We start from the raw sequence: 24,774 nt of genomic DNA on the forward strand, positions 1-24,774 counted from the left end.
TTGTACTTAAATCTCATTCATCATTATCATCTGTGTTTGCGTCTCTTTGAGGCAAATTCATCTTTTAAAAGTGCTTTTGAAGATGTTCGTTTATATATTGTTTATATATTGTGGATAGCAAATGTGTGGAGCTATAGCTCCACACATTTGCTATCCACTTTTTGCATTCAGCAGCTCCAAATATAACCTAATTATAGTGTCTGGGGTCAGAGGTCACAGCTGGGTGCCCTGTGGACCTTTTCATTAGCAAAATGGAGGGAAGAGATACCTCTATTTTATTGTGCCCAAATTCCGGAAGTTCGCTATCACTCGACTTTTAGGTTTTGGGGTTGTCTATTATTGCATCGGTTTTTCTTATAATAGATATACTTTTTTGTCACTTCAAATTTAGAATTTTGGCATTATACATTGTGTTAAACTCCACCTCTGCAGACAAAAGGTTTTGATATTTCTCAGTCAGGATTGGTAATTCTGTTTTGTTAAATGTCAAAATGTTTTAACACAATGCATAATGCAAAAATACTAAATTAAATTAATTAAAGCACATTTTCTCAAGTACTGAACTTCAGTATAATTTTGAAGTACTTGTACTTTACTATTACTACTTTATGCTATATAACACCTCTACTCCACTACTTTCCAGAGGAAGTATTTCACTTTTTACTACATTTGACAGCTATTAGTTACTTTGCAGTAACTGCAGTTGCAGTAATGCATTAGTATTAATGGTCTAATAATATAAAACATAATACAAAAGACTCAGAAAGGCCTGTTTTCTGCATAATGAGTACTATTTTAACTATATTACGCTGTTAATACTTCTGTACTTTTACTTTAGTAAGATTTTGAATGCAGTACTTTGTAATTTAGTGCTTTTATTAGTAAAAGAAGTAGGTGCTCTCTCCACCACTGTTTGCATGCTACTAAATGGAGCCAAACACTGGTCTGATTCAACCCTGAAATTGTAGCAGCAATGCAGCTTGAAGTGTTAATTAAGACAACAGAGAGCTCTAGATGCCAGTATGCCTCACTGCAATATCTCTCTCAGCTAGCTTCTACATATCGGCCTACATCAGCACACAATTTCCCTTCAAGCTTTTGTCGCTCTCCTTTGTTCACTTGTGTCAAACTCCAAGCATATTGTTTATTTCTAACAACATTTATATTAAAATAATGTAATGGTAGGGTCAAGAAATGGATCGTTTCACTGTTAATGAACTTACAGCTCTTCTAAATAGTTTTTCTCTTAAAGTGCTGTTGTCGTAAAAATAATAATTATCCTTAAAGCCTAATCATTATTCTATTCCTATCTTGACAAAGAGGTTACATCCAGTCCCTTATCTTCAGTGTAAGCAGATAATAATGGAACTGACTTCACACAGGGACAGCGTCAATACTGCAGCCAACCTTGATGTCCTTGGCGTTGATTTTCACATTCCTCAGTGTTCAAAAGCACACAAGGGAATAGTTTGGCTGGAGGGTAAACAGGCCAGACTCTTTTTAAGTGGTTCTTCACACAATGCTTCTAGCGCTAACCCAAGAGAATCTTACTTTTGACAGTCAGTCTTTTAATTCAAACAGCAGTCAGGGATGAATAAAGGCAAATGAAAACACATTGCAGTTGCCGCAGAATGCACAGGAAGTTACGTGAGGTTTGAGGGTAAATTTAGACTACAAAGCAACTGCACTCAGCGCTGCAGCTTTTGATTGTAGCCAGATTGAAGCAAGCATGTGTCGTGCCTCTTTTAAAGATCCTGATTCCCTCATTAGAGCATGGAAGTGTGTGGGTGAGCTTGCCATTATTGCCTGACGTTTATTTGGTTTGGTCTGTCTTGTTTTTGGAGGGAAACCCACTTTAGTCGTCGGCCTTTGGAGGACGGCATCTCCAGCCCCTTTTACTTCACATTTATGACTCTCATTAGCTGCAATTAACAGAGCATCGCCCAATCCCCACTATTTGAAATCCAGATGAGAGTACTGTTATTTGCAGCCCAGTGGTGCTGTAGTAATGCCTCAGGCCTGGTGAGTTTGATAGGCAGTGTTGTTTGAGCCCAGCTGGGGGTCAGACAGAGGTTCACCGCTGTCTGTTTTGTTTGTTGCGCTCCCACCCCCCACACTACTTCTAATTGGCTGAATCAATTTGGAGGGAAACTTAACAAGAAGCAGGATCCCTCCAAAATTGACAATAGGTATAGTGTTTTACATATGTCCACAGGGAAGACAGATGTTTCTCTCGACCACATCCACATTTGAATACCCTTATTTGGATACAATGGGAGAGAATACAAAGGGGATATATTTTGGCGGTCAAGGCAGATGCATAATTTTGTCGGCCAAGACGCATTACGATAGACTTCATACCTTTGATGCTGTGGAGCTTTTAGTTCAAATTACCTTTAAACTTTTTTATATGATTTTAAAGCATACTCAATGTCCACATCTGTGTCAGTTAACAGCAGTTACACAGGAAACTGGGTGGTTTTCTTTTTAAACATGGTGACTTAAAGTCATTCTGATTCTGAAAATGGGTTTACACTGAAACATTCCTTGCAACTGAGGTGAATATGTGTTTTATAGTTGAGAAAATTGTCGGACACTGTATGACACTTAGTCATTAAGAAGTAAGGTTCTCCCTGCTTTCAGTTCTGAGATGTCGATCGTTTCTGTGTGAAAATGTTTATTACTATTTAAAGTGCTCATGTTATGCTTTTTGGCTTTTCCCATTTCCTTTATTGTGTTATATATCTTTTTTGTGCACGTTATAGGTTTACAAAGTGAAAAAGCCCAAAGTCCACCCCAAAGGCACTTACCATCTCCAACAGAAAACACTGTTCACAAACTGCTCCAAACAGCTCTATTGTAGTCCAGCCTTTACTTCCATGACGAACGTGCGTCACTTTGTAACACACGTTATAATGCTCACCTAGCTGCTAGCATGGTACGCCCTCATACTCTGCAACTGACTAGCTAGCTGTGCTGACCTAGCTACTACGCATGTGTGACTCCCAACAAAGATGGAACAGAAGTGAGATGCCTCACTCTGTAGCTAAAACAGAGAGCTCAACACACAGGGTGAAAAGAGGAGCTGCAGCAATGTGCAATATGACAAAAAAATTGTGTTTTTTTTAACCTTTTCTGATATAACCTCTAAATACAATTATGAACCTGACAATGAGCATAATATGAGCACTTTAACACCAAAGCACTTTTCCTCTTCAGTCCCCCTACAGGTTGGAAGCGGAATTGTCCATTACCGTAACCCTTATGTCTCATTCGAACTACAGATCCGCTATCCGATCTGGCAAACTTGCATAGTGCGGTTATAGCCAATAGAGGGCCGCAAAGTGAATGTAGAAGTGCCGTTCACCCCGTTACGAGTTGATGAACCACTGAAACAATTTTGGAAACATTATTTTAAGGTACAAAAGAATGGGTGTTGCTTTAAGAAAATATGAAAACCAGTTTAGGAATAGTTTGACATTTTGGGAATTACGATTTGACCTACGAATATTTGCTTTTTGTAGAGAGCTAGATAAGAAGGTCAATATCAGTCTCATATTTGGATGGTAAATATAAAGATTCAGCTAGCAGCCAGTTCCTGTGTTTATGCTAAGCTAAGATAACCAGCTGTTGGCGCCAGCTTCATATCAAACATATGACGACATATATGAGCGTGGTACTGATCTTCTTATTTAACTCTGAGCACAGTGAGTACAAATAACTCTGAGTACAAATAAATATATGTACCCAAATGTTAAACTGTTCCTCTTATATGCACTCACAGAATGTGACAAACTCAGTTTTGACAAAACATCTCATGTGGGCAATGTAGAATTTGTATAATATTGTAGAATATAACTCTATATGTTATCATAACTTCACACACACACACACACACACACACACACACACACACACACACACACACACACACACACACACACACACACACTTACACACTTCACATTTTAGAAGACACTCATCTGAAACTCACACTTGTAAAATGGTACAATAAATAAATAAAAATGGATGGTCAGTTTTTTTTCTTCCTTTGCTGCCTGACTGCACTTGTCCTCCTCCTCCTCCTCCTCCTCCTCCTCATCATCCTCCTCCTCCTCCTCCTCTGCATCCTGCTCTGTGAATTAAGTTTAGCCAGACTAGGTCATCCTTGGCTGTGCAGAATATAATTAGCCTGCCTGCACACACATACACAGACACACATACAGACTTTAAACTTTAAACCCCCCTATACAATGGCCTTCTCAAACAATAGACACATGCCAATAATATGACCCCCTTGGCTATCTCCCCGTGCACAAAAAACTCCCTGTTCAACCTAACACCCCCTCTGCTCACTCAGCAGAATAATGAGACGGATGAGCTTACATTTTTACCTATCACATTTCACATCATAGAAATAATACTGAGCTTAACAGGTGCTGAATCTCAGCTGTTTCTGTGGAGGCTTGAAATCTGGCCGGTGGTCAGAATAACACCTGACGTTGCCTTTTTTTTCCAGTTTCAAGTGATGAAGTTAATGTGTTACGGTTTTAAAGCTGAATGCTGTGAAGTTTGTAACCAAATATGGAGTTGAGCTTTAACTTCGCAAACCATTGAAAAATGATCTGAGGCCAGCGCTTTCTACTTTTCCAAGTACCATTCACTTTCAGTATTTTTAGTTTGCCAATATTACAAAGTGTTTAACAGTAATACAATGATACAGTATGAGGAATAACATGCAAACACTTAAGGATAAAAAGTAGAGTAAGTAAAGTAAAAATAACAGGATTAATGCTTTAAATGGCCGTGCATGTACAAGGATAAGAAGTGATTAGTGATCATTCTTCCATCCTTAGCAGTAATCTAACAACCTTCACATTTCAGCCTACAGATTACAATTAAAATCTCTGAATAGGGGCCATAATTGCGCACCGACTCTAAATCCAGAGCATCTTTTACCTCCCACCATCTTTTGCCGACTCCATTCAGACTCCTTGGTGACCTGCAGCTCATCCCTGAGCCCCTTTTGATCAAAATGTTTTTTAAATGCCATTGCACACAAGCTGCCCTCCTCTTTGCTCTCTCAGCACCTGCACTTCAGTGTCCTCCGGCTCATCAATGGATGTCTTTTAAAAATGTATACATCTGCTGCAAATGAGGTAGCCATTGTTGGGGTTGGGAAACCCTTGAGGGGACCGCCAAAATTTGGTGTGTTCCCAGCTCCATCATGGAGTAAACCCCAACCCCCAACTTCTCTGACACATACACACACATGCACACACACACCTCTTATTTCAGGGGTATCATATCACCTATCCCTTGGGGGTATACTGGTTTGCAAGGCTGGATGTTCCCATGATAACAGGTGTATTTAAAGGTATACAACAGGTGGGATGAATGCCTGAAGAGAAGTCTGTGGCAGTTTTCTTGACTTTACCAATGTTTTCTACAGGTTTTACTATAATGTTTATATAATGTCTCACACATTGCATTTAATGAACATTTAGCAATGTTTATGTTTTAAACACCTTTAGTTGAAGTGGCCATTAGCTCCTGTTTTTCCTGTTTTGAGGATATTGGGAATTCTGCAAAGCATACCAGAGGCAATAAATATTTATCTCACAGCTCCATGTGGTTATTTGGCTTTATTTTCTTCATCTGACCCGTGACTGATGAACAGAGGAAGCTGATAGAAGGGGGGAAAAAGAGGAGAGACAAAATGGAGTCTGTCCTCTGACTGAGTAGCTCTTCAATAGAGGTGGTGTGTTTCCGCAGTGAACTGCGTCGTCCTGCAGAGTGCAGGACGAGTGAGAAAGCAAAGGGGAGATCGAAAAGAGGAAAAGGGAACTTGCTGATTTACTAGGGCATGGAGGGTAGTCCTTTTTGTTGCCTGACACATTCATGCATGCACACATATGCATGACTGCTTGCACTCACACATACTTTTCCTCTCTATATACTTGCACGTACACACACATGGAAACACGCATTCATACATAGACCCAACTTAAGGAATTCTGCCCTATCTGCACATGTATGCAGGCTAACCAGGGCCTCTCCACAGACAGAAAGCAAAGGGTCACTCAGGGTGAGATGTTTGTGATGGAAATTTGGACGGCAGGCGTAGGAAAACAAAGCTAGAGACAGGACGCCCCAGAGACAACATACTTTACACATGAGATAACACACATTGAGGAGTTACAAAAAAAATAGGATCACAAAGCCTTTCTCATTTATATTACTGATAAAGAGCTTCATTGCAGGCACTTTCACGAAATTATGATAGAATAGTTGGATTTAGAAAAGATTTTGTAGGTTAATTCTGAGGGGGAACGAAGGAAAAGCATTTTACCAAGTCCAAAGATTAGAAATAGCTTTAAGTGGAATCCTTGCAGACAAAGACACAAGTTTAAGAACTAAACTTATCTTTATGTTGACGTGGGTTGCACAGCAGGATGGATGACTTTCTTATGAGACTTTTTCTAAAATTGTTTAAAACATTGTTTCCTTTCCTCCAAGTTGCTTCAAACTATTCATTACTTTATTTTCAGCTATATGCATTAACCAAGGAGAAGCAAACTATTTCACTGATTGCATATGATCCAGTAGGGAAGGTATGGCATCGGCCTGGTCATCCCTTCACCACTGGAGCCCTGTACACATAGCTTTTACTGGGCATGTAGTGCATAGATCGGGGGCATCTGATGAAACCACCGCGCCTCACTGAGAAATCACACAAAGATGGGATTTAATGGCCCTTCGATTGAGCGGTTTTGAAAAGCCAACCTCTGACCCCCAGCCTTGGCCCCTGGCAACCCCTCCCATCCTCCAGGGTCCAGTGTTTGTCATTGGTCATTTGTCAACTCCTCACACTGATCTGATTACCGTCCAATTCGGGATCTGCCGACTACACACTTCTAGGATCAAGAAAAGCTGCTTTCAGCAACTTTACATGACAACAAATAGCTGGATTGTTGCAGGTAGAATAAAGGGACGTATTTTGTTCTATTCAGGCAACAGAGATGGACAAAACTTTAGATAGACGCCAACCTTGGTATCTAATAATGTCTATACAGTTGTCTTCTAATGAGGAACTGATAGAAATAGGATTTGTACTAAACTGTTTAAAAAAACACCCTATAGTAAAATGTTATACTGAATCATAGTCCAACAAAACAAAGAAGATGATGTTCAACAGAGGAGGAGAATACTCAGATGAATCATCCAAACTAAACATGTCTTACATTAATCTCATCCAAATCTAATGATTAACAGCATCCAGACACCGATGAAGCCTCTGTGTTGATCATTCAAGTATGCCAGTATTTGTATTAGTTCAAACCAGCACAGTTTTCAAAAACACAGCCCTAATCACAAAATGCCATTTTATTTGCGTGTTCTAAGTGTAAATGTATTTACAATTTGGTGCCATCAAAAATGTCCACAATGGAATGAAAAATGTAGTTTAGTAGATGTTTGTGTTAAAAAACCAAACAAAAAAACACTGCAATGTTTTGCTAGGGTGGTCACAAAAAAGCATTTTCCCCATTCACAATCATTGGAAAAAGAGTACATTTCATTTAATAAAGAGTTTTATTACAAATGGGAAATACTACTGCGCATGTGCGACTCCCAACAAAGATGGAATAGTGTGTGATGCCTCACTCTGTAGTTAAAACAGAGGGTGAAAAGAGGAGCTGCAGCAATGTGCAGTCAAACAAAATATATATTTTTTTTTATTAAACCATATAAACCTATTCTGATATAACTTCTAAATACAATTATGAACCTGAAATGAGCATAATATGAGCACTTTAAAGTAAAGTTAATAATAAAAACATGCATGTTTAGACATGTGAATCATGCCTTATGTAAATAATTGTATGGAGAGCAGTGGTTTTTATATTTGTGTATGTGTGTGTGTGTGTGTGTGTGTGTGTGTGTGTGTGTGTGTGTCACTATTCACGTACTGATTGCTCTGAAAGTCTGCAAAGGCCTGTCAGTCAAATATAACACTCGCCTTTTCCCAATCCCCTTTGACTGTGCACGATCACACACACACACACACACACACACACACACACACACACACACACACACACACACACACACACACACACACACACACACACACACACACACACACACACACACACACACACACACACACACAATTAGCCTACAGCTCATTATGTCTGCTTTAGCTCTTTTGGATTGTGTGGGGGTTTGGGGTTTGGGCAGGGTGGGGTTGGTGACCCTGGAGAGCACGACCTAAGGGGACATCCAGGGAGTTACTAGGGGAGTGAGGACAGGGGGATGGGATGTGAACACGCAGGGAGGGAAAGTAACTTATTTCTTCTTGGTGCCCCTGCTGGTTGTGTTCACTCCTGTGAAGATCCCCATTGTTTTTCTTAGTGAAAAACACACTGATTAGTCATCACTAGTGAATTGCATGAGCTTTACTGGAACAATTGCTTTTGAATTGATAATGTGATGAGATACGACTAAAACAAAGCTCATTATAATTTCAAAAAACCCAATCTTGTCTTTTGCATCCGGCAATTAATAACAATCAGTAAACAAATATTGTTTCCATCTGGAGGTAGTTGTCAGATATATTAATGGTTAACTTTTATATAAATGCTGCAGTGGGAGGATGAATTTCCCTCTGCATCCCTGAATTGCTCAGGCTCAAGAGTTTTGATTTCCCTCCAAAAACTCTTTTGTAAAACTTCTCCCCCGTCACTTATACAAGCTACACAGCAGCCGCCTCCACCCCCAGCCGTCACACATCAATCCATAGTTTGTGTGTGTGTGTGTGTTTTGGGAAGTGGGGGTGTCTCAGCCAGTGTGTAGTAGTAACCCCCAGGGTGTAAAAGATTTTTGGACTAACACTGCAAGTTTCAAAAACAAACTCTTTGATTTCAGTTTACTTAAGCTTTTTTTATGTCTCAAACCAACAGATGTTGAGAAATACACTGACGATATTGTGTCATTTGCATCCAGTCTGAAAAAAAAAAATATCGACTGCATAAAGTTGCTTAATGCACATGTGCAATTTTAGGTGTTGCCGATCACAAAATCTCCTCAAATCCTGTTTTCCTTTGCACAGAATTTCAGTTTTTTCATCTTACAGTTTTTACTTTGCACAGGAGATTCCGCTCTCATTAACAATACACATTTTATTGGCTCCCAGTTTGTGTCTATGTGTGTGCAAGGTCTGAATAGGATGAGTTATTCCACCCCCTCCCTTTTGTCAGGAAGCTTAATCAAGGCTGCAGAGGTGTGTGGGTGACCTTTGACCCTTGGTTATCTCTGGCCTTTCTCTTACTTGCCTTTGGATATCCCTCATTTAACTCTTAACCTAAGGAGTCAGTTTTAGCAACCAGTGGTTCAGAGTTAAAGCATGCACACATAAAGGCACATTTACACAGTCAATTGTTCACTAAAGGATTACCAAACACTTCTAACAACTAACGAACTAAAGCGATCACAACTCATCCAAATTACTGTAAGTAGCCTTGCTGTGCACTTTTTGGAATATATTTTAGAGTCAGTAATTTTATTTTGTTTAAGAAAAACATTTACTGAAGAATAGCACTTAACTGGAGTCAAAATAACATCTATTGGGGAGTAAACTTGTTCTTAATGAGCATTGGAAATGGATATCTTTAGAGCAATTCACAATGGATAATCAGTTAGAAAATGACATATCAAATCAATGGACCTTTATCACAGCAGACATAGTAGGAAAAGCACAGCTGAAATTGATAACCTTAACGATGGCTCAATTCCATCAAGTGTCTGATGCTACGTTTACACGTGGCCGGCTATTTTCATAAACGGACATTTCAACCTCTCCGTTTTCAAAAATAACATCGTGCACAGCTGTCAGTTTTCAAAAAAGTGTTTGTTTACATGTACCCGTGTATATATGCCGTCAATGCAGTCAAGAGCATGCCAAACATGTAGGTGGCAGTGTAACGAGAAGCTCAAGCCCACGTTAGCCAATCAGAATCCCGAAAATAGCAACAACAGCAAAGAATCACTTCCTCTCTCTTCTCTTGTTCATTTCCTCGGCTGCCTAAACCTCCGTTTGTCTCAGTTTACATGCAAACGTGCAAACAAAGTTTTCCAAAATCTCCACTCTGGCCGGAGGTTTTAGAAAGAATCATTTTCAGAGGCGAATTCTCCGTTTGCGTGTAAACGAAGGGCACAAACGAAGGGAAATGTCTCAATTTTTCAAAATAACCATGTACGTGTAAACAGGGCCCCAGTAAGCTATTTCAGTGAGTCAACATGCACAATACCAGGGCCTCTCCTAAGTGGAATGCAGCCACCATTAATGGTTTTGAATACACCTGTGCTTTTCCTACTATGACATGTCAACATGTCTGCCGTGAAAAAGGTCTATTACTTGTTACTTGAAATCCATTGTGCATACAGATCCTCCTGCATACACACTGTATGAGTACATAGAGCACTTTTGATTACTTGATGAACAGTTTTAGTTTGTTTCTGTGTTTTGCCACAAGAATAGATTATAGGGCTGTGTAAGTCAATGTAAAGAGTGAAGTTGTAATTGACAGCATGGCATGTGTGCGCATTTGAGCAGTTTTCTTCTGTGGCACAGTCTGATGGTTAATTAAAGAGTGTGTAGGCAGGATTAGTTGTGTGTGAGTATAGAAGAGCTTGTCAATGGAAAAAATGCACAAATAAACAGTGACATGAATGATTTATACTGACAGTATGACAACATGCACACGTCTAACTGTCCAATAATCAAAATGCACCAGCAGCCTTCCTTTCATTACATTAAAAGATGTTTAATCAGCTGAGATGTAAAATTGAAACAATTATTTTACTGCATTTCCATCTTTTTTCAGTTAAGACAGTGGAGCTATTCTTTTATCTTTGTGTACATGTTGCATTCAGACCCACTTGAACAAACTGCATTAAGTCTATGAGCCTTTCCCCTTCCCAAAATGAGCAAACCCACTAAACAAAGGGCCACCATTGTGAATAAATACTGCTTTTGTTTTACCCATTTGAACCTGAGGTTTTCCTTAACGCTAAGGAGAGTGTGTTCACCCTTTTTCTCTTTTCAGACGCTTTGGCACTGAATAGCGGAGACCACTGCCAAATGGGAAAAAGACTACATAGACAGAAAGAAAGATCTGAATCAATCAGGAAGTGGCTGCTTTTCAGTTGTGCCAGAGGAGCCGGGCAACTTCCTAGTCTCGTTGCCAAGGTGACTGGAAGCTCAGCCAGCTGGTGCAGCAGGCAGCAGTTGGGTTTAATGGGGGGGATGACGGAGAATGACAGTTGGGATATTGGACAGTGGGCAGAGAGGTGGTGAGTGAGGGTGAGGCAGTTTAAATGTAAGCACTGAGTACTTCAAACTGCATTCATGTGAACCATCACAGTGTGGAGCTTCTATTTTGTTTATAATCCTTTGCAAACAGTCACCTAATCTCTCCAGTTACTCTCAGCTTCTGCTGTGGCAGTTTGTTCACACAATATTTTGTTAAAATTCTGTTTAATCTATACCTTTTTTTATTATTATTATATGGAGTCAGATGTTTGTGTCTGTTTACTCTTGATCTTAAGAGAAGAGTAAATACTTAAGAAATAATCACATAAACTCTGAACAAGATAAGCAGGGTAATGTAAAGATGACTCTGGCATATACTGAACAAACTTAAACTTTACTCATATCAATAATGAAAAATGATGTAGATAATATTAAAAACGCCTCTATTGAGATGTCCATCGTGGATTTTGGTCAGTCAAACCAATATGACCCCTATTTGATGATGTGTTTTTCTTGCGCTAAAACAAACTAGTACTATTGAATGATAATTGGGTTATAATTCTGATTGCATTATGGGAATTGTTTTTTGCAAGCAAATTTTTGTAACAAGAGAGAGAATGTAAACAAGTGTCCATGGATTTGGGAGCACACGGAGCAGGAATTTGGGTAAAATTGAGTTATTCATTGGTATTATCATGCACTTATGTGGATAACAGCAAACATGTAAATATATGTATTGCTTAAATTAGTCTTTGCATGATAATATATATCTACCAAATATGAAATGTTTAGTAAACTTTCACTCAGAATTAAGTCACAAATATATTGTCATAAACTACACTCAGTTACTAGTTTATTTGTTACACCTAGCTTAAACCAATGCAGTCTAATATAACAGGACTACAATAAAGTGTAGGCTAACTTAATGAAGGTTATAATTTTCAGTTTTAGTTGAAACTATTGTGTATCGCATATATTGCGTCTACCCCATGTATGTCAAGAGGGTAGACGTTTGTGTTTTTGTGACCTATAAATGAGTAGGCCTGGTATCCATCATTTTTAACTTTATAAAGGCAAAAAAGTTCACCAGTCTGTGTCTATGGTCTAAAAGCCCATTTTTACAGAGATGGGACTAGGGGCTGGCTAGGTAGGTGGGTGTTCTGGGGGATCAGGGGACCAGACTGGCGGAGATAGGTAAACACAGCTGGGGACACAGTGCTGGTGGGTCTGCGGCTCAACGGCCCCCTTTACACATTTATCAGTGTGTTTGTTCAGGGGATGTGCCTTAATCTTCACACGCTGATCTCTGTGCGGAGCCTTCCCAGAGGCCCAACAGGCTGGGATGAAAGTGACCCCGTCCACAGTCACAGCATCACTAATTCCTCCATGGCTAAACTTGAATGTTCTTCTCTTTATAAAGGCCTATAAAGGTCATATATGGATATGTCTGTGTGTGGTTGAATCGCTCTGTGGGTGGGATAGACCTGATCATATATACTAAATTCTTGATCATAATCAGATTTTTTTTTCTTGAAAATGCCTCTTACAGATGAATAGACCATTGTCATGTAGTGCCAAAAAAGTTATCTGTGATGTATAAAATGTTTGTAATATTTTGGCACACAATAGTGAGTTGCCCTAGGGCTATCTATCTAATAGTATCTATCTATCTATCTATCTATCTATCTATCTATCTGCACTAGTGTCAGTTTTGAGGTTAAGATGAAACTTTGATTGTAGAGCGCTATCTGCTGGCGATAACTGTGTTGTGGTGCTTTTCTAGTTTATTCACATGGGAGCATTATCATTAGGCTATCAAATGGTTTAAATGAAATAACTTTTTACACATTTTGTGGTCAATCAAGGACACTGAAATTCATTATATGTTCACTTTAGTTATATTCCTAAGAAAGAAAAGATTATTCTAGGTAGTAGGCGGCAACTTGTCTTTATTTTATTCTGGCAGATTGCTGTAACGAGAAAAAAAAAAGTATTTTCGGCTTCCGTTGACGTCGCGTAAGCGTTTGACGTCAGCATAACAACAACCTGTCATGACAGCTCGTATGGGGAAAAAAATATCGTTTAAGATATCAAATCATATAAAATCTGTTTCACCTGGATGTAATATTACTTCTATAAGGTAAAGAGGGGAAACCGCGGATCTCATAGACAAACCCTAACTTGCATGGAAGTAGCAGTAGGCTGTGTAGCAGACAAGCTAACCTAGCATTAGCTAATTTCTGTTTTCTGAGGTTGCTTAGCGGTGTTGAGGTAGCTAAATGTGAGATTTTTCAGGGTAATACATATTGTTCAATCAGCTGCTGATTAATTTAGCCACTGTATGTAATAAAGCCGAGCTGGTAAAACTGTCCTCTTACTAGTCAAACGCCCGACCGGCGTAAATCGACAACATAGCTTACTATGCTAGTTTAGCTAACGTTAACTAGCTAACATCAAGCTAAGCACCGATCTCTTGTTTGCTGTTAACTAAAGTTAACGACATTGTCACTCTGTCTCTATGCCTGCTGCTGCAACAACAACTTTATCTCAAATGTTAGTGAGCCAATAATAATTGTACAATTATTTGTTTACAACCTCTAGCTAACTGCCTTGTATAGGCTACCAGTGGTGTACGTTTAATAGCCTTGCACTAACGGTAGGGACCGTTAGTGTACAGTATAATGCTTGCTAGCTGTGCTGCTCATTTAGTCACCACTGATGTCCGCCACATGAATAGTTAATTCGCCGGCAGTCTAGCCACCTCGCTGTATTTTTGAGCTGTGTGCACAGTCAGCGAATTAAACGAATTCCTTTTGGATGGCATCAAGGACTCCACCTAATTCGCCCAAGACGCGCATTGCAGGTGTATTGCAGTGAATGCAAGCGTTACATGTTGACATAACGTTATATGCACATTGTCTTCTGATCTAGTTTGTGAAATTCAGGAAGGACAGGGCATTCTTGGACCTGTCAGCCAGCCGAAGAGACGGGGAACAGGATAGGGAAGCAGGGCGAGGCGGGCCCCGCAGAGCCGGTGGAGAAGATGGCCGGCAGCCCGGAGAAGAGTTCCACCGCGCAGGAGCTGAAGGAGCAGGGGAACCGGCTGTTCCTCTGCCGCAAGTACCAGGAGGCTGCTACATGTTACAGTAAAGCTATTGTAAGTAACCGTCATTGTAAAAGAAATAATACCAATGGTGGAGTGGCATCTTCTTAACTAAAACACATTAAAACATAGTATTGTCCTTGTTAGAGAAATCAAATGGATGGATTTTACTTGTGAAGCCTACTCTATAGTGCCATGATGTTACAGTGCATGTGTATTGTCTGGTATTTCCTGTCTCCCAGAACCGTAATCCATCGGTGGCAGTGTACTACACCAACAGGGCTCTCTGCAATGTGAAGCTGCAGCAGCATGACAAGGCTCTGGCAGATTGTAAGCATGCGCTGGAGCTTGACAGCCAGTCAGTCAAGGCCCACTTCTTCCTGGGCCAGTGTCACCTGGAGCTGGAGAACTATGATGAGGCCATCGGCAACCTGCAGAAAGGTCAGAGCAAACTACTATAAGATGGTGAAGCCTGTGCAAAGTGTTGTGGTACTGTGTAAAAGTAGCTTGCTCATAAATTGCAGTAAATTGTGTTACTCATGTACTTTTTTTACTTTTTAAGTCCACATGCATCTTTCTTTTTCAATTTCTCGTGGTATAGTGGCTCTTATATCAGCTCTTCTGCTCTGAGGCACTTTATGGGTATGGCATATGTTTGCAGGGATGTCTTACTGCATGCTTTGTCAGGGTTTCTATCATTTGAAACATAATATTCTACAGTGAAAGGAATGGAAAGTTTTATACATCTAAACGAGATGCCCGAAGGAAAGAAAACTGTAGGAAACACTTTAATAATGAAGCAGTGTTTCTGTCATGGTGTTTTCTACAGCTTATAATCTGGCAAAAGAACAGAGGCTGAACTTTGGAGATGACATCCCCAGCGCCTTGCGCATTGCAAAGAAGAAACGTTGGAATAGCATTGAGGACAAGCGCATCAACCAGGAGAACGAGTTGCATGCCTATCTGACTAAACTCATACTTGCTGAGAAGGAAAGGTGAGTGTGCGGCAGCAGTCAAATATCCAGAGTGCTGTCTTTGTGTGGTAATGATCTCTTGAATAACTCTAATGATGGGTCATGTGGGTATCATTATTTTGTCCTGGATGATGGAGGTAATTTATAATAACTTTGTTTATGCAGAGAACTTGAAGAATACAAAGAGAAACAGGACGACAATCAAAATGGAGGCGATGCTGCCAAGATTGCATCAAAACATGTACGTTTTATATACGTTTTGGACTTATCGGTTGTCATGCTTTTAATGAACAAATATAGTACTTTTATATATTCTAACTGAATATTCATGAATATGTTGGGTAACATGGACTTGTGACCTACTTAGGACAAGTATCTTATGGACATGGATGAGCTCTTCTCTCAAGTGGATGAGAAAAGAAAAGTGAGTATGAAAATTAAGTCATTATTACTATCAGTTGAGGATGTCATAGTTTATAATTGTATTAATTTGTTCAGTCAGTCATTTCCCATACCCACTTATTACTGTTATAGGAGGACTGGAGCTTATCCCAGCATGCATTGGGCAATAAACAGGGAAACGTCATGGATAGGTCACCGTCATCCATTACAGGGCTAACAAATAGACAGGCACACACTGATCACATTCACCCACACAAATGCATCTTAGCTAACAGTACACACCTACTTCGCACCATCTTCTTTGATCGTTGACATAGCAACAAGAGAAATAGACTCAAGCTCACTTTCAGATTTGTGTGCAGTTATGACGGCTACTTTCAGATTGTTTTTTTTTTTTTTCAGAGTGTGGACATTATTTCTGCATTTTCCTGTGTTGAATATTTCAATTATCTGCTACCATTAATGTTTGTAATCGCCAATCTGTGAAAAATACACGTATAGATAGACAGAGAGTTATGTCCTGTTTCCAGCCCAAGCTGTTTCTATGGTAACCATCACTATATGTTTGCCAAATTCTTATCCTTGCTATAGATAGTTGTTGACTGAACTGAGCTAGTTGTCATGTAATTGTCAGTTGAAGTGACAGCACACTGACTGCCAACAGAGTGATTGTCTTGTAATAGTGCAGTGCCCGTTAAAAACATGCCTGTTCGGAACGGGCCGATTGCTTGGCCTGTGGCATTGCAGCTTGTAGCTTTCTCGAGAACCGCTCATTTAATCAACTTCACACTCAAACTGCTCTTTCTTGGGTCCTGAGTGGTCAGAAACACAGGTGAAATACACTGGTTTGTTATCTAATGTCGGCAAAGAATTTTGTTGTTGTTTAAGCTATTTTATTGAGTTTCCTCTTAGCAAAATGCTCTGAGTGAATTTAAGTTGGGCTTTTATTGTGGTGGGTAGAAACGGAAGAAGTGAAGCTAGCGTAATGCGCCGCTGTTGTCACTATGGAAGTTAATAAAAGTGTGTGCTGTCTTGGTTCACGCTGGTTGAGATTACGGAGCCTCCGTGTTTTTGTTTTATTAGCCCTGGCTACAGAGGTTTTCATGCATTAGCTCAGGGGTCTGACTTGGCTTGTTTACTTTATTAGGTTCCTCCCTTTAAACCTGTTACAGTTTTTCTCAATCGATTTGGCACATTTACAAACTTTCAAAACTCTAAGTACAATCCTCACACCATGTGTTACATTCAGCACATCACTCTATGTGACCTGCAAAAGGTGATTACTCAATCCAAATAATTAACTCCTGTTTCAAATGTAAATGAATCCATCAATGAATAAATCATTGCCATCAAAACAAAAGGTTCCTTTTCAGTCAAAATGCAAATTACCCTCTGTGATATTGCCCAGTTGCTGACATTGTATGTTTAGGCAGCTGAATAGTACTGTGTCAGCCATGGCACACACTATACTTTTATCATTATATGTACACACAAGCCAACTGAAAAAACATGAAGAAAGCTCGTACAGAAAAAAAGATATACAACAGCATAATGATCATGAAATACTGTACAAAATGTGCAAGAAAAAAAGAAAATATGCTGCAAATGTTTCAACCTCATTGGGTCATCCAATCTCTCCTCTCTGTCTGGCCACAACATTTTATTGACATCACACCTGATATCTTTCCTTGCAATGCAACGGGGGGAAAATCTTTTGGCGTCATGCAGCCATCCCCTACAACAATCTGCTGTGATATCCTCATCTGTCACCTGTTTGCTTTGGTTGCTCTAAATTGTGAGGAAGTTGAATTGTTCATCATCTGGCCTAAAGACATCGGACAACTTTTACAACAATACCACATAACTATTACATATCTTATATATGTGTGACAGGTTATTGTGATTGTTGGTTGCTCTATTTTGCATGTAGGGATTTGCCCAATGTGTATCATTGCATTTGAGAGTAATATGATTCAATAGCAAATGAATGCAAACTATTTTAATCTGCAATGCTTACTCAATGCATTTTGTGCCAAAGCAATGATAAATGACTATAGTCATGTGAACAACTGACCTAATGTTCATTAAAAAGGCATATAGTTTGACGAAGTTTAATAGTTATTTGATGATTGTGCCAAAGCAATTGAGAAAAACTGTAACATCCATACAACAGAGTGCTCAGTGTTACGTCTCATGCATGCGCATGCATCCTTAGAACAGTGTTCTGTGTGTCTTTCACACGTGCATGCGGGTCAGATAACCAGATAACCGGATGAACTCAGAGATTTCTGCCTTTACAGTATCATATGTTTGAAGGTGTGATGGCTGCGGGGTTCAGTATAGAACTGGGAAATCCATTTTTTTGTATAGTACCTTTTTATTTTAACAATTTGATGATATTTTCAGTATAAGCATTGGTGCTTTCATATAATATTTAATCTAAACTTGGACTGCGTAATGTGGTTTCGGAGGGCGTTAATGTAGATAGTATTGCCAAGCAGCAGTTTGTCATTAAACTGTAATGAACACTGTAAGAACAGGAAAAGAAAAGATTCAACTATATCAAATCAAAGTGTTATGCTAGCAATTCTGATTTCATATCCATATATCTCTTAGCGTTACATCAGTGTGACTCTTGCTGCTTTTTTTTCATCCGTTCAGAAGCGGGAGATCCCAGATTACTTGTGTGGGAAGATCAGTTTTGAGCTGATGAGGGAGCCCTGCATCACACCCAGTGGGATCACCTATGATCGCAAGGACATTGAAGAGCACCTACAGGTAAAACCATCGTCAGCTGCATGCAGAGTTAAAAAAAAAATAATAATAATTTAGCAAAGAACACAGTAACGGCTACGATTTAAATCTGTTAAAATACTGGCTAACTTCTGCTTCTGATAAGGTTGTTAAGGTTTCTCTCATATTGTACACAATGCCAACCCTGCAATCTCACTCTCATTTTAACACAATTCTGTAATTTTCACATAAAGCTGATTGGTTTGTATGAATTGCATTTCTTAGGTCTATCTATTTAACAAGCGTCTTGTATGGAATCGTCTTATTTATAAAAAAAAAAAAAAGTGTATCACTACTGAATGCTCAATTTTAAAACTTAAATTCCACTGAAATAGCACCAAAATATTTTATTTTTGAAAGCTAGAGGGGAATTCATACCACATAATTTCAGATGGGTGGTTTTTAAAGTAAAAATATCTCGGTGCTACAAATTCAGTGGTATTTAAAGTTCAACATATTCAGTAGTTGTTACATTTTCAAAATTAGATATTCAGTTGCTCATAAGAATCAGATCTTTATACAGTAGCCATTATTTGCTCCCTGTTCTTGGGAGCCCATATGAAATAGTTTTACAAGCCCTGGTTCACTTGTAACTTGCAGATTGTAAACTTAAATGAAACATTGTATTTTGGGTGTGGTTGTACCCAAATAAAATGGTCTTATTTGCTTATATTATGTATAAAATACAACCACAGTGGCTAACACTAGCATTTAACCTGCTCTCTTGTGCAGCGAGTGGGTCATTTTGACCCAGTCACCAGGAGTCCCCTGACCCAGGACCAGCTGATCCCAAACCTGGCTATGAAGGAAGTGATTGATGCCTTTATCCAGGAGAACGGCTGGGTGGAAGACTACTAAAGGGACCCGCACCTCCTCCTATGTCTTCATCATACCCCAGTACTCAACACAAAACCTGGATGACACAAGACTATAGAGAACAGATCACCCCCTGCCTGGATATGTACTTTACACAAGCAGGAAAAGCCACACTATGGACTACCACATGGGAGCCATGTATCTCGGTCTGACTCTTCCTCCCCACATTTTATCTTTGCTGTAAAAGTCCCCGCTCCTACCTTCTGAGGCTCGATGTTCATGGCCTGCTGCTCCCTTTAAAACCCCCTTCATTCTGCTCTTTCTAGCCTTTCTCCCTTACTTCCTCTTTCTTTTCTGTCATGCTGTATCTAGTGTCTCAAACCTGACTCCCTTCTTTACTCAAAATAAGGGGCCACGTTCTCAGGTCTCTCTTGCTCACTCCCTACTCTGCCTCTCTCTTTCTCTGAGTGCCAGAATCCTTGGAAAGCATCAGCATTGCACTCCAGTGTTTCACAAAACCACCAATAAAAAAAAAAATTACAAAAAAAAAATAATTACAAATGGTGGTTGATTACATTAGATTGGCCTTTTATTTGGCATTGACTCTAGTATTTCTTAATTATTTTTCATTAAACATTGGAGTGTTTGCCCACTTATAATGTACTTGCTATTTGCTGAAGTGGTACCTAAAATGCCAAAAACCTGTTCTCAACGAGTGTGACTAGTTTATATGCAAGTTTTACATGATTGTAATATTTGATAATTGATTAATAGTCGTAGGAATCAAGTACCGTCTCCACCTCCAGGTGGCGCTCCAAACATCCCCACCCATGTCACCATACTGTAAGTTTTTGAGTAGATTGTTAGTTTTTTTTTTTTCTTTGCATATCAATCACATTACAGACAATTTAAATGAGTTAAATGTATACATAATGTACTTTTTAGGTTTAGGCATAACCTACAGTAATTCAAAAATGTTTTTTATCAGGACAATAAAAAGTTTTCAAGAGAAGCAAGGCCTTGAACTGGATGCAGAAAATAAATTGAAAATGGCCGCTGCATACAAAAAAAGTTTTCACATTGCTGGATATTGAAAATGTTTGAATATTGATAGATCACATAAGCTGTTTGGGGTTGATGCTAAAAACTTGCTTTGGAGAATGGTCTGTGTCGTTCATAGAAACAATGTGTGCTTGGACGTTGTGTTTGGCTTGTGCTGTTTGCCTGCAATCATCATCAAGCATGAAATGAATTGAAAAAAAGGCAAGAGGATGGTTTTCAGTGTTCTCACCTTATTGCTGTTCATTTTACGCACCTTCTCCTTAGTGTCACAGTTATGAAGAAAATGATTGCAACAGCTTATGTAAACTAATCATCAGTGTGAGACTAAGTTTAAGTTTTTGTTGCAGGTCTTTGAGGATTGCTAGCATCACTGTACCAACCTCCATGTTAGAAATGCTGGAAGAAATCCATCTTTTTTCATCAATACCTCAGTCCAAATTTTTTGGGTGCTGGTTCACAGGCATACTCTGTAAACACACATTTTAATTTCAGTGCTATTAGTTTACCTTTTTTTTGGCCGACTGTGCGTCTGTGGTGAATTAGGCCTGTTAGTGTTTGGGGTGCAGGCAGTGTAAATAATTTGCTTGTGTATCTCAGATTATATTTCTTGACAAAATATGGTTGTTTTTTTTTTCTTGAGAAATCCTAGTGCTTGAGAAACTGTATTAAATGTAGATATGTTGATAACATAAATGCTTGGTTCAGATTTCATTTGTCCCCATTAAACCGTGAACTTTGAATTTTGTTGTTGTCTTTGTGACACCAGATTATCATTAAAGAGATACCAAGTATGGAGATGTCTGTACTGCTGCTCATTAGAAATTCATGAATAGGAATCAAATGGTTTCCAACATATGACCAATATTGCAGCTGTACTACAAAAGAAAATACAGCTTTGCAGGACAATATGTGACATGAGGCATGGGATAAATGCTAATTTGGTGAAGCTAATATTTGTTCTTTTGACTTGATGACTACTTTTGAGTCTGTAGTTTGTTACACATAAAATCCAATCCAATCCATCCAATTAACTGGTATTGAGTTATTTCACATTTCCCCCTGCCATATTGCATACCTTTTCAATGATTGCAATTCAGACAGCGACTGTCTAGCCTCTTAAAACCTCTTTACATTCTGATTGTCAGATCTTCATGAAAGCAGACATGACATCTGTATCTGAGCTTGACTGATTAATCAGCCAGACCGATGTATTTTCTTATATTATTATATATTGGCTGATATTAGCTCAGCATGAAGCCAATGTATCCTTGGTTAAGGATAAACGGTTGATGTTTACTGCAGGTGTTCCTGTTGTTTTATGCACTGTTAAGTGACACTGTTAGAAATGTATTGCTCTGAGATATGACATTGAGTTAAACAAATGCAGATATTTAAAGCCTAACGTGCTCATGAAATGATGTGCCTATTTAAAGTGTCAGTATTGACAATAAGTCTCATTGTCCCTTCTGACTGTAAATAGGTAAGAACAGCTCTGACAAAGATGGTTCACCTTTATGTGAACACTGTGTTAGTGATATGGACACACACATACACGTAGGTGAAATAGTGTGTGTTTTCATCAGTCACATGTAAAAGGACAGTGTCACCCAGCCTTCACACACCAGGCCTATTGTCAGAGCGTCCTTTGAAGAGCTGACGTCATGGCCTGTGCTAGGAGGGAAGAGGACTGGGCACGGGGCATGAGCAAGTGGGACTGAGTTAGCAACATCGAGGAACAACTTAACAACATCAAAATGGTAAGAAAAGCTGTTCCTTCTTCTAACTTCTCAAATCATTTGGTCTATGATGTGACAGATATGTTCAGAGATGCATAGAACTTCCTTTTGGGATATTCTCAGAGGATAATGGATATCTTGTGTGTGTTTACAGAGTGTCAACACTGTGAGGTTTGCTGTGGGTGTACTTGGTGTCTTTGGATGGTCTCTGACACTCTCCTCAGCCACCCAAGGTATGAATTTAACAGAATTTCATTAGCAAAAAAATGCATTTTGCTTCAGCTTCAGGTGTATACCATATGTTGTTTATTGTCTTATTAACTCTATCTTTCCTGTTTGTGTTGCCCCAGTGGGTCTGAGCGACAAAGTCCTGGTGTTTCCTTATGAAACAGACTTTAGCTTTGTGGCCCTGATCCCGCAGAAGGAGATGGGGCTGAGGGCCTTCACTCTCTGCATGCGTGTGGCCACTGAGCTGCCGGAAGAACGTCAGATCATCCTGTTCGCCTACCGCACCGCTGACTACGACGAGCTCAACGTATGGCGTGAGCAAGACGGACGCATCTCCTTTTACATGAGCGGTGACGGCACCTTCTTCCACCTGCCGCCCCTTACCACCTTCCGCACCAGCCTCTGCCTGACCTGGGAGTCTCGCACGGGCCTCACTGCTTTCTGGGTGGAAGGGAAACGCAGCACCTACCAGGTCTACAAACCTGGGCACAGCATCCGTCCAAAAGGCACCGTCCTCCTGGGCCAGGACCCAGACAAACACCTGGGAGGTTTAGAGGCCGTGCAGAGCTTTGTAGGGGAGATAACAGATCTGAATATGTGGGACTTTGTGCTCTCCAGGAGCATGATCCAGGCCTGGCACTATGGGCACAAGGTCCCCAAGGGCAACATCTTTGACTGGGGCAATATGGAGTATGAGCTGAACGGTAACGTGATGGTGGTGGATGATGACTGACTCAATGTAGAGTCGAATGCAGAGAGGGATTTAGAGGTCTGTGTTGGACTCATACTGATATGTGTAATTTTCTTTCTTAGATACAGTGTTCCTTTATGTTAGGGCTCTTCAACTGTTCTTCCATAAAGTCCACATGTCTCTGTTTCAATGTTGCAGGAAGAACCTCTTAATAGGTAAAGGAAATAGAAAGGATGACTATGCTCCTCTATGTAACCTGTAACTATCTTCAGCAGCAAAATGCACCGGCAACAAAAGCCAATACTTGGTGGTACACAGAAGTCAGTTGTTTTGCATCAGTAACCATTTGCTAAATAGTTTAGGATCAATATCATTCTTCTAATGTTTGTGTTTTTTTTAACTAGTCCTTTTTGTATCTCAAAGCTTCATCTTTATAGTATATATATATATATATATATATATATATATATATATATATATATATATAGAACAATCTGGTAAATATCAAGCACAAAATGTTGATGTGCCAAATGTATCCATAGGGTGGCACTCTGTACTAGTTCATATCAAACAGAAACTCTGTCAAGTGAAGCATTGTCATGCATCCTCTAATGTGATTTGGCATAGTTGTGAACTGAGGTTATAAACGAGGCTACCAAAAAGTGACTAAAATGTTGCTGCTATAAGAGCAAATTTCAACAAATAATATGCATTTAAATGATCAACTGCAATGTAACTGTAACTTAAAAATGTACAGGTAAAAATTGATTTAAAAAAATCTTTTTGTCTGATTTGAACATATTGTAACAACAATATATATATATATATATATATATATATATATATAAATTAAACCTGCTATAATGCATGCAATTAGTACACATTTGTTTTGTACAATGCTATTGATGATGAGGATGTAAAAGGGAAAATAAAACAGCAAACTGGGAGATACATTAATTCTACTGTAGACTTAATGATTTAACTGCACTCAGAGACAAATAACAATTATCATGTTTAATATCCATCGCCATAATGTTGCCTTCGGTTAGTGTACTCACTCATGAATTTTCCATGTTTCGACTGATGTAAGAATGCTTTTGGGTCTGAAATAAAATCTTGCCATGTGCATAACTAATAATGTTTGTAATTAAAGAGAATATTTCGTCTTTGAACTCGTGCAGCTTCCTTTTCTTAATCATCTTTTCTTTTTTACACATTTTAAAGGAATAATAACTTGTATACATAATTCCAAAAGGGGAGTTATTTTTTTATTTAGGAAAATTTTAAAACACAAATTAAGTTTCACTTATCCAACGGTTTCTTGCACGCATACTGCCATTTTCATTGATTTTGTAATGCTTGTGCTCCATTGATAAAATTACATTTTTCAGAAGATTATTTTGAAAGACAGAAAGCTGCTGTGACCCTTCCTTATTGGCCTTTGTCTCCAGTGTTCCTCAGTAAACCATGTTGCACAGACAGAATAAGATGTAAGGTTACATGTTACTCAAGTCATTTGAAGCTGCTTCACTAACAACCCCCCTCAGAATAAGCTTAAGGTCAGATCTTCTCCATCCAAGTGTAACACAGTAACCCTAAGTTCCAGTGTGCCGTCTCTGTTCGTCTCCATGTCTCTGTGCACTCATCCTCCCTGC

At 39.2% G+C, this 24,774-nt stretch overlaps 2 protein-coding genes across 6 annotated transcripts; both read left to right on the forward strand.

Moving 5' to 3' along the window:
• The first annotated feature begins 13,304 nt into the window (after positions 1 to 13,304).
• stub1 (STIP1 homology and U-Box containing protein 1) lies at positions 13,305 to 21,204 on the forward strand. Of its 4 annotated transcripts, none has more exons than XM_031291311.2 (8): positions 13,305 to 13,454; positions 14,246 to 14,471; positions 14,660 to 14,858; positions 15,247 to 15,412; positions 15,557 to 15,632; positions 15,759 to 15,815; positions 18,455 to 18,571; positions 19,319 to 21,204. In XM_031291311.2, exons 2-8 carry the CDS (start codon positions 14,358 to 14,360, stop codon positions 19,442 to 19,444), a joined length of 855 nt encoding a protein of 284 aa, XP_031147171.1. In that variant the 5' UTR covers positions 13,305 to 13,454; positions 14,246 to 14,357; the 3' UTR covers positions 19,445 to 21,204. The 4 variants fall into 4 exon arrangements, with proteins under 4 accessions (XP_031147171.1, XP_031147172.1, XP_031147174.1 ...); XM_031291312.2 differs by having other exon boundaries at positions 13,318 to 13,585; XM_031291314.2 differs by having other exon boundaries at positions 13,318 to 13,454; positions 14,260 to 14,471.
• A 785-nt stretch (positions 21,205 to 21,989) lies between these two features.
• Positions 21,990 to 24,291, forward strand: crp1 (C-reactive protein 1). Of its 2 annotated transcripts, XR_004896371.1 has the most exons (4): positions 21,990 to 22,221; positions 22,355 to 22,433; positions 22,551 to 23,555; positions 23,629 to 24,291. XR_004896371.1 is itself a non-coding variant. In XM_031291316.2 (3 exons), exons 1-3 carry the CDS (start codon positions 22,219 to 22,221, stop codon positions 23,159 to 23,161), a joined length of 693 nt encoding a protein of 230 aa, XP_031147176.1. In that variant the 5' UTR covers positions 21,990 to 22,218; the 3' UTR covers positions 23,162 to 23,556. The 2 variants fall into 2 exon arrangements, 1 of the variants encoding a protein (XP_031147176.1); XM_031291316.2 differs by lacking the exon at positions 23,629 to 24,291 and having other exon boundaries at positions 22,551 to 23,556.
• Positions 24,292 to 24,774: the final 483 nt, after the last annotated feature.

Source organism: Sander lucioperca, chromosome 22 (assembly GCF_008315115.2).
Source record: "Sander lucioperca isolate FBNREF2018 chromosome 22, SLUC_FBN_1.2, whole genome shotgun sequence".
Classification (NCBI taxonomy): domain Eukaryota; kingdom Metazoa; phylum Chordata; class Actinopteri; order Perciformes; family Percidae; genus Sander; species Sander lucioperca.